At 51.3% G+C, this 9,621-nt stretch overlaps 1 protein-coding gene across 1 annotated transcript in view; it reads right to left on the bottom strand.

The window, feature by feature from the left end:
• The window catches only part of CREBBP (CREB binding protein), an 89,401-nt gene that overhangs the window by 16,046 nt on the left and 63,734 nt on the right, over window positions 1-9,621 (bottom strand). Inside the window, exons 21-25 of the mRNA XM_011950177.1 lie at window positions 6,940-7,090; window positions 6,108-6,254; window positions 5,059-5,172; window positions 3,028-3,193; window positions 2,418-2,585 (exon numbers count right to left, since the gene is read on the bottom strand). Coding sequence (XP_011805567.1) covers window positions 2,418-2,585; window positions 3,028-3,193; window positions 5,059-5,172; window positions 6,108-6,254; window positions 6,940-7,090 — 746 coding nt within the window. The remainder of the gene's footprint in view (window positions 1-2,417; window positions 2,586-3,027; window positions 3,194-5,058; window positions 5,173-6,107; window positions 6,255-6,939; window positions 7,091-9,621) is intronic.

Here is a 9,621-nt window from a genome sequence, read left to right as displayed (position 1 = left end):
GGGTTTCACCGTGTTAGCCAGGATGGTCTCGATCTCCTGACCTCAGATCCGCCCGTCTTGGCCTCCCAAAGTGCTGGGGTTACAGGCTTGAGCCACCGCGCCCGGCCGAGACAAGTAATTTTAAAAAGTTTTGTTTTTCTGGTCTTCCCGAGCAGCAGTGTTCTGTGTTCTGGAGCTCTCCCTGGGTACGTTTGTGTCTGTGTTTGCAACATTCCTCATGAAGCTGGGAGTACATACAGGGAGCTGGTTCCGTTTCTCACCCCACCTGACACTATCGCGAGCCTTTCCCATTTCCCAGACTTGACAGCATGATTTTTAATGGCAAAGCAGTGCTCCACCCCACGCACCGGCCCTCACTAAAGGAGACCCCCAGACCGAGCTCCTGGGGTGTTGCTGATGAAGGCATGTCCCTGCCCATTGTTGTCCATGAACCAAACACACACGGGACAGCAGGTCTACATGCCGACACCTCAGCATCCTGCCCTCCCTAGTACATGCATGTCCCCGGTGCACAGGGAAGGCTGCCCCAGCAGGAGCCCCTTTCAGGCCTGTCTTCTGGACAGCCCCGCTGCTGCCATGCCACAGGCAGGTGCCCCTCCTGGGGTGGGACTCAGCAGTGTTCTCCCTCAGAGTCCTCTCCCTGCAGCAGCACGGGGTGTGTCTCTGTGCTCTGTCGGGTGCTTCTGGGAGCTTAGTGGTCAGGGCACTGGCTCTGATGGACACTAGAGGCTTCCATGCCTGGTGGCCCAGATTCCTTCTTCTGCAGTGACCCCCGCCACCCCGTACAGGCCTGCGGTAGCTCTTATCAGGCCACCTCCTGCTGCAGCATCTGGGATGCAGAGCCTGGGTTCGCAAAACCAGCTGTCACTGTCGTGCTAAGCACAAACATTGCCCTCTTCAAAGCCTGTCTTGGACGCGGTATCCTCCTGTGTCACCCTCAGGAGATGGAACTCAAGCATTAACTCATCAGACACCAGTGAGGCCAGCTACACTCCAGCGGGAGCAAATCAGGAAACAACAGGCCAGGAGCTCTGCTTAGGAACCATCTGGAAGGCAAACCCACGCCGCCCCTGCCCGTGCCTCCTCTGTCCTGTGAATGACTGTCTGGGGTGCCGTCCAGCAGGTGGCTGCCTCTCAACCACCTGTGCAGTGAGCATGAGTGTCCCTGGCGGAAGCGGCCCAGGCCCTGCACTGAGTCTGCAGCCCACCCGGCACCCACCTCACAGACCTGCTCTCATATGCGACAAGCACTGGAGTGGCAACATGTCCCCAGCCGGCACCCGGCTGCCTCACCCTTGGCAGCAGCTCAGTCCCATGCAGGAGGCACCTCCATTCATGGTTTTTCCTCACTGGTCACAATAGCCTGTCCTGAGTTCTGGGGCTGCAGCCTTCAACATTTGTCATCGCTCTCCCTGCACCTACAGCTACAGCCCACACCCACACCACCATCATCTCTTTCCCAGACAGCCGCACAGACCCGCACATGGCGCGCCTCCTCCCACTGCCTGGAAGGTCCTCTTCCAGCACCTTCCTGTGGTGGGCAGGTCTGGCCCACACATTACCTCCCCAAGGCTCCTTCCCCTTCAGAGCTCCACCACGCTCAGAGCACACCATGCTCGGGTCTGAGTTCTTTTTGCTTCACATCCTACCAGGACACAGCCACTCCCTTGGGGGCAGGGATGGGGTTTTGTTTGTTTTGAAACGGAGTCTCGCACTGTCTCCTGGCCTGGAGTGCAGTGGCGCGATCTCAGCTCACTGCAACCTCTGCCTCCCGGGTTCAAGCGTTTCTCCTGCCACAGCCTCCCTAGCAGCTGGGATTACAGGTGTCCGCCACCACACCTGGCTAATTTTTTGTATTTTTAGTACAGATGGGGTTTCACCGTGTTAGGCAGGCTAGTCTTGATTTCCTGAACTTGAGATCCGCCCACCTCGGCCTCCCAAAGCGCTGGGATTACAAGCGTGAGCCACCACGCCCGGCCAGAGATGGGGTTTTGTCTGGCTCACTCTGCACTGCCTGGCACTCAGGGGCAGCGCCAAGGAGAGAGGGCAGCAGGGCATGAGCACCATTTGCGAAGTGGCCACCAAACACGGGGACAAGGCTTGGCAACCCTGTGCCTCCTGACTCACTTTTTACATCAGCGAGTTGTGTCCTGACTGTCACCATGTCCCATTTTCTGTCTTCCTCGCTCTCTTGAGTCTAAGTGGACCCCCAGCTCCTCCGAGCATCCACCACGCAGAGAGCGCAGAGCTCACGCTGCTGCCCACCAACGCCCTGCGCTGCAGATGGTGTCAACATGCGTGTGTGAACGGAGACACCACCACAGAAAGGACCTAACGGTCGACATGCGCCTCCCAGCCTGCCACCTTGCAGCTCTGGCGGGACACATGGGCAGCGGGGCTCAGAGAAGCGTCTGTACCTCAGTGGTTTCACTGGCTGCAGTGCTCTCTTCCTTTTTCCTCTCCTCTTCTTCTTGTTCTAGTTCCTTAATGCTCTCTTCTAACACATTGGGCCAGAAATCACCTTCAAAATAAGGCAGTTCCTTGGCACTGGTGAGCCTATCTTCAGTTGCTTGTTTGAAAATATCCTGAGTGGGCAAAGCACAATAGTGAGATGAGGGCCATGTACGCGCGCCCCCCACCATGGTGCAGCAGACCCCCACGCAAGCACACCCCTCACCACGGTATGGTAGAACCCCATGCACATGTGCCGCCCTCACCACAGTGCAGCAGACCCCACACATGTGCACCCCCCACCGCGGTGCTGGAGCCCCTATGTGTGCAACACTGATGCACAGGCCCCAATGCCCACTGATGGAAACAGCTTCAACTGTGCTGCTCTCAGACGGCCAGGGGAAAGCCTCAATCCGCTGAAGAAAATGCTTCTAAGTTCTCACTTTAGGCTTTTATTTTTCTGCTTTCTAGTCCTCACAAGTGAAGGTAATTAACAAGTTTGTAAATGCAAGAAAAAGGCAAACATCCTTCATTCAGTTGTGACAAAAACCAACACCTTCCTTCAGCACCAAGTACCTTGTAGTCATGAATGATCCGCTCTGCAAACGCCTTGTCCAGCATCTTTTTGTACCACTCCTGCAGTCGTTTTGGCTTGGGTATTTTTTGATCAGGTGGATGGCAATGGAAGATGTAATCGTCTCCTTCACTTGGAGGACAGGCCCAGATGTGCCCTGTCACATACCTGCAGGACCCATGCATACAGGTCAGATGAAAGTGCCAGTGAAATTGGCCCTGCCTTTAAGGAGTTATAGCAGAGGAGCAAGGACTAAAGCCAGGACAGAAGTAACCAGAGAGACAAGAGAAAACGAATGCCCACAAGGATGGGTGTAGTGGGGGCAAGGCTGGAACTTTATCCCAAGCAAATGCAAGCCTGCAAATTGGCCCTGAAACACTTCTCCCTCGGGATGCACACACAAGGCCGGGCCAAGGCTGCAAAGGAAACCTGAGGCCTCATTAAAGAACCAGGGAATATGATGGCTCATGAATGCAATGCCATCCCCTCCCTCCTGTGCACTGTAAAGGCAGTTCAGTGATCTATTTCTCTCCAAGGCTCAATATCAACATAAATCTCATTCATTCTGTTCAAGACACTTTCATCAAATGCCCCTAACCTTTTCAAGTTTCAGAAGGGAATGGGGCAGGTCTCGAGTACAGAAACCAAGTGCTAGAGAAGGAAGCCAGACCCAAGACAGCACACACTGCAGGGTTCCGTTTGCACAAAGGATTCACAAAAGACAAATTCAGAGAGACAAAGTAGATTAGTGGTCGCCTGGGGCAGAGATGGATTAACAGCAAGGAGCAGAAGGAAATTTTCTTTCTGTTTTTCTTTTTGAGATGGAATTTCATTCTTGTTGCCCAGGGTGGCGTGCAATGGCATCATCTCGACTCACCGCAACCTCGTCAACCCGGTTCCAGCGATTCTCCTGCCCCCGCCTCCCGAGTAGCTGGGATTACAGGTACCTGCCACCACACCCGGCTAATTTTTTGTATTTTTAGTAGAGACAGGGTTTCACCATGTTGGTCAGGCTGGTCTTGAACTCCTGATCTCAGGATCCGCCTGCCTTGGCTCCCAAAGTGCTGGGATTACAGGTGAGTGCCATTGCACGCCACCACACCCGGCTAATTTTTTGTATTTTTAGTAGAGACAGGGTTTCACCATGTTGGTCAGGCTGGTCTTGAACTCCTGATCTCAGGTGATCTACCTGCCTTGGCCTCCCAAAGTGCTGGGATTACAGACTGGGTGAGCCACCACACCCAGCCAATTTTTGTTTGTATTTTTCTTTTATTTCTTTTTTTTTGAGATGGAGTCTTGCTCTGTCGCCCAGGCTGAAGTGCAGTGGCACAATCTCAGCTCACTGCAACCCCCACCTCCCGGGTTCAAGCAATTCTCCTGCCTCAGCCTCTTGAGTAGCTGGGATTATAGGCTCGCGCCACCATGCCTCGCTATCTTTTGTATTTTTAATAGAGATGAGGTTTCACCATGTTGGTCAGGCCAGTCTCAAACTCCTGACCTTTTGATCCGCCCGCCTCGGCCTCCTAAAGTGCTGGAATTACAGGCGTGAGCCACTGCGCCTGGCCTTTTTAAAAATTTTTAGTAGAGGTGGGGTTTCACCATGTTGGTCACGTTGGTTTTAAACTCCTGACTTCAGGTGATCCACCGCAGCAGGAGGGATCTTATAGGCCAGTAACAATATTCTGAAACTGACTTGTGATACTTGCACTAATGGGTAAAGTTACTAAAAACCACTAAATCATACATCCGAAAAAGGGGAATTCTATGATATATAAATTCTGCCTCAATAAAGGTTAAAAAAAAAAAAAAAAAAGGAATGAAAAGAAGGTAAAGGTAGGGAAAGAGCTTGCTACGTGCCCAGGAGCCAGATCTGCAAGGCTCTGGGAGCACCTGGAAAGGGGTGCTTTGGAGATTCTGAGCTGATCTTAGGATGTAAAAATAAAAACATATAAAACTTAAAACACCCATTATTTCACAGAATATACAGCAAAAAATAGTTTTTACTAGTTCCAAATAATTTAATCCAAACTCACCCCAATTTCTTCACATACTCTAGATATCCAATAAGGATCTCATGGTAAACAGCTGTGCGGAGGCAACGTGGCCGGAAGAAATGAATACTATCCAGATAAGAAATGTACACACGCCTGTGGGAAGGAAGCACATGTTTAACTCAGGGTATCCTTCAAATTTGAAATCAAATACAAGCAACAAAAAACACCCTGGAAGTTTAATTTTTAGACAGGGTCTCACTCTGCCATTCAGGCTGCAATGCGGTGGTGCAGTCACAGCTCACTGCAGTCTCAACCCCATGGACTCAAGCAATCCTCCTGCCTCAGACTCCCACGTAGTTAGGATGACAAAGTATGAACCACCATGCCCAGATAATTTATTTTTTGTAGAGGTAGGGTCTCACTTTGTTGCCCAGACTTGTCTCAAACTCCTGTGCTCCAGTGATCCTCCCACCTAGGCCTCCCACACTGCTGTGATTATAGGTGTGAGCCACTGCCCATGGCTAGCTTTTGTTTTGATGGTATTTACACTGGCCACAAAAAGGATGTGATAAACAAACAAAACAACCAAAAAAAAAAAAAACAAAAAAAAACTGGTCACCAACCCTGCTGCCAACCAGTTAAATGGAATTCAGTTTTCGTCACTGAACAAAAGGATGAATGGCACCACTCGGCACAGAGAGCCACAGTTGCGGCAAACTGAGAAAAGCCACTTTTAGTTCCCTCTTGCCCAGATTCCTGATGGCACATGAAGTCCCTCGTGGCAGAGCTACTTCCTCTCTGCAGGTGCCAGGCTGCCCCATCCCAACTCCCCAGGTTTACCTGCCTTAGGTAAGAGCGGGACTCACACAGACTTACCACACAAAACATGCTTACTGCAGTCATCTCAACAGTTCATTTCCCGCTAGTTTAATGGCAAACAAAACTAACTACTTTAGTTAGTTAATTGTGGTTTGATTTACTTCAATCCCCTATGAAGGCTCACAGGCTCCTCTGGGACACTTAAGAGCCTTGGTCTATCCTAACACAGCTCACTGAATGACACGCCCCGGAAGGAGCTGGAAAACTACCTCGTGTTTGGAGGGGGGCAATCAGAGCCGTATTCTTGAACGTGCATTCCAAAAAAGCAGACATCCACGCCGTCAATTTCCTCAAAAGCAAACAGCGCTTTGGTTCGATATGGGAAAGATTCAGACATTTCCCCAGAATCCACAAACCTGAAACAAAAGTCAGAGTCCGACATTTACAAAGGGTGTTGCTGACAAAGTGCTTCTGCACACCAGGTCTGCTCCTCTAACTCTGGCCACTGCAGATGAGCGGAGGCATGTCTACCTCCTCAGACCGTGGCCTGGAGTCCTCCCTATGGGCCAATCAGCCCTGGAGCGGGGAGTGCCTGCTTTCTGACCAGTTTCCCTCACTAGAGAACTGAACCACTGCGAATGAAATACGGGATTCTGAGTAGGACTGGCTATATACAGCAGTCTCCCTTATCCATGGGGTGTATGTTCCAGGACCACCAGTGGATGCTGGATGCTGGAAACCATGGACAGTATCAACCTCTGTGTTTTTTCTTATGCATCTGTACTGGTGACAAAATTTTAATTTATAAATTAGGCACAGCAAGAGATTAATAAGAATAAGTAATAATAAAACGACAATTATAAAAACAGTATACTGTAATATGCTATGTGGTCTCTCTCTCTTGAAATAGCTTACTGCACTGTATCGGGTAACTGAAACCCAAACAGGACAACTGCGACTGAGGGAGCTACTACTGCACACGTCTGCTGCTGCAAAGTCTTTGAAGGATGACATCAAACTCAAGAGCTTTGCAGAGAGCAGGCTCTGGCATGCGAGAGTGGGGACTGCTCGCAGAGCACTGTAGAGAGCAGGCACACTGACCGTGACTTCATCCCGGGCTTGACCTCCACCGTCTTGTCTGAGCTGGCCACCACTCGGACAAAAACCTCCCCGGCTTCAGGGTGATTCTGGCGCCGCAAAAATTTGTTCACTCGGTCTTCCAAGTGGTTTCCCAGTCTCGTGGTCTGTAGCCCTAGGAAGTCCAGAAGGAGCCGATGAGAAGGCCTCAGCAGCACTGCTGAGACAGTGACTGAGACTACAGAGCCCACCCCACTCTGCAGCACGGGCTGATGTTTTAAAGGGCTATGTTCTCCAAACACGGAAGAAATCTGATCTGTCCTGTGACAGGAGTGTGACAGAAGGGAAAGGTGGACTCTGGGATCTCAGGCACTTCACTCCTGAAAACTGTTTACGTGCCCAGGTAAGCTGCATCTTTTTCTTTTTTTTTTTTTGAGACGGAGTCTGGCTCTGTCGCCCAGGCTGGAGTGCAGTGGCGCGATCTCAGCTCACTGCAACCTCTGCCTCCCGGGTTCAAGCGTTTCTCCTGCCACAGCCTCCCTAGCAGCTGGGATTACAGGTGTCCGCCACCACACCTGGCTAATTTTTTGTATTTTTAGTACAGATGGGGTTTCACCGTGTTAGGCAGGCTAGTCTTGATTTCCTGAACTTGAGATCCGCCCACCTCGGCCTCCCAAAGCGCTGGGATTACAAGCGTGAGCCACCACGCCCGGCCAGAGATGGGGTTTTGTCTGGCTCACTCTGCACTGCCTGGCACTCAGGGGCAGCGCCAAGGAGAGAGGGCAGCAGGGCATGAGCACCATTTGCGAAGTGGCCACCAAACACGGGGACAAGGCTTGGCAACCCTGTGCCTCCTGACTCACTTTTTACATCAGCGAGTTGTGTCCTGACTGTCACCATGTCCCATTTTCTGTCTTCCTCGCTCTCTTGAGTCTAAGTGGACCCCCAGCTCCTCCGAGCATCCACCACGCAGAGAGCGCAGAGCTCACGCTGCTGCCCACCAACGCCCTGCGCTGCAGATGGTGTCAACATGCGTGTGTGAACGGAGACACCACCACAGAAAGGACCTAACGGTCGACATGCGCCTCCCAGCCTGCCACCTTGCAGCTCTGGCGGGACACATGGGCAGCGGGGCTCAGAGAAGCGTCTGTACCTCAGTGGTTTCACTGGCTGCAGTGCTCTCTTCCTTTTTCCTCTCCTCTTCTTCTTGTTCTAGTTCCTTAATGCTCTCTTCTAACACATTGGGCCAGAAATCACCTTCAAAATAAGGCAGTTCCTTGGCACTGGTGAGCCTATCTTCAGTTGCTTGTTTGAAAATATCCTGAGTGGGCAAAGCACAATAGTGAGATGAGGGCCATGTACGCGCGCCCCCCACCATGGTGCAGCAGACCCCCACGCAAGCACACCCCTCACCACGGTATGGTAGAACCCCATGCACATGTGCCGCCCTCACCACAGTGCAGCAGACCCCACACATGTGCACCCCCCACCGCGGTGCTGGAGCCCCTATGTGTGCAACACTGATGCACAGGCCCCAATGCCCACTGATGGAAACAGCTTCAACTGTGCTGCTCTCAGACGGCCAGGGGAAAGCCTCAATCCGCTGAAGAAAATGCTTCTAAGTTCTCACTTTAGGCTTTTATTTTTCTGCTTTCTAGTCCTCACAAGTGAAGGTAATTAACAAGTTTGTAAATGCAAGAAAAAGGCAAACATCCTTCATTCAGTTGTGACAAAAACCAACACCTTCCTTCAGCACCAAGTACCTTGTAGTCATGAATGATCCGCTCTGCAAACGCCTTGTCCAGCATCTTTTTGTACCACTCCTGCAGTCGTTTTGGCTTGGGTATTTTTTGATCAGGTGGGTGGCAATGGAAGATGTAATCGTCTCCTTCACTTGGAGGACAGGCCCAGATGTGCCCTGTCACATACCTGCAGGACCCATGCATACAGGTCAGATGAAAGTGCCAGTGAAATTGGCCCTGCCTTTAAGGAGTTATAGCAGAGGAGCAAGGACTAAAGCCAGGACAGAAGTAACCAGAGAGACAAGAGAAAACGAATGCCCACAAGGATGGGTGTAGTGGGGGCAAGGCTGGAACTTTATCCCAAGCAAATGCAAGCCTGCAAATTGGCCCTGAAACACTTCTCCCTCGGGATGCACACACAAGGCCGGGCCAAGGCTGCAAAGGAAACCTGAGGCCTCATTAAAGAACCAGGGAATATGATGGCTCATGAATGCAATGCCATCCCCTCCCTCCTGTGCACTGTAAAGGCAGTTCAGTGATCTATTTCTCTCCAAGGCTCAATATCAACATAAATCTCATTCATTCTGTTCAAGACACTTTCATCAAATGCCCCTAACCTTTTCAAGTTTCAGAAGGGAATGGGGCAGGTCTCGAGTACAGAAACCAAGTGCTAGAGAAGGAAGCCAGACCCAAGACAGCACACACTGCAGGGTTCCGTTTGCACAAAGGATTCACAAAAGACAAATTCAGAGAGACAAAGTAGATTAGTGGTCGCCTGGGGCAGAGATGGATTAACAGCAAGGAGCAGAAGGAAATTTTCTTTCTGTTTTTCTTTTTGAGATGGAATTTCATTCTTGTTGCCCAGGGTGGCGTGCAATGGCATCATCTCGACTCACCGCAACCTCGTCAACCCGGTTCCAGCGATTCTCCTGCCCCCGCCTCCCGAGTAGCTGGGATTACAGGT

This window comes from Colobus angolensis, unplaced genomic scaffold (assembly GCF_000951035.1).
Source record: "Colobus angolensis palliatus isolate OR3802 unplaced genomic scaffold, Cang.pa_1.0 Scaffold303, whole genome shotgun sequence".
Taxonomy (NCBI): Eukaryota; Metazoa; Chordata; class Mammalia; order Primates; family Cercopithecidae; genus Colobus; species Colobus angolensis.
This window is presented reverse-complemented; position numbering and strand designations above follow the sequence as displayed.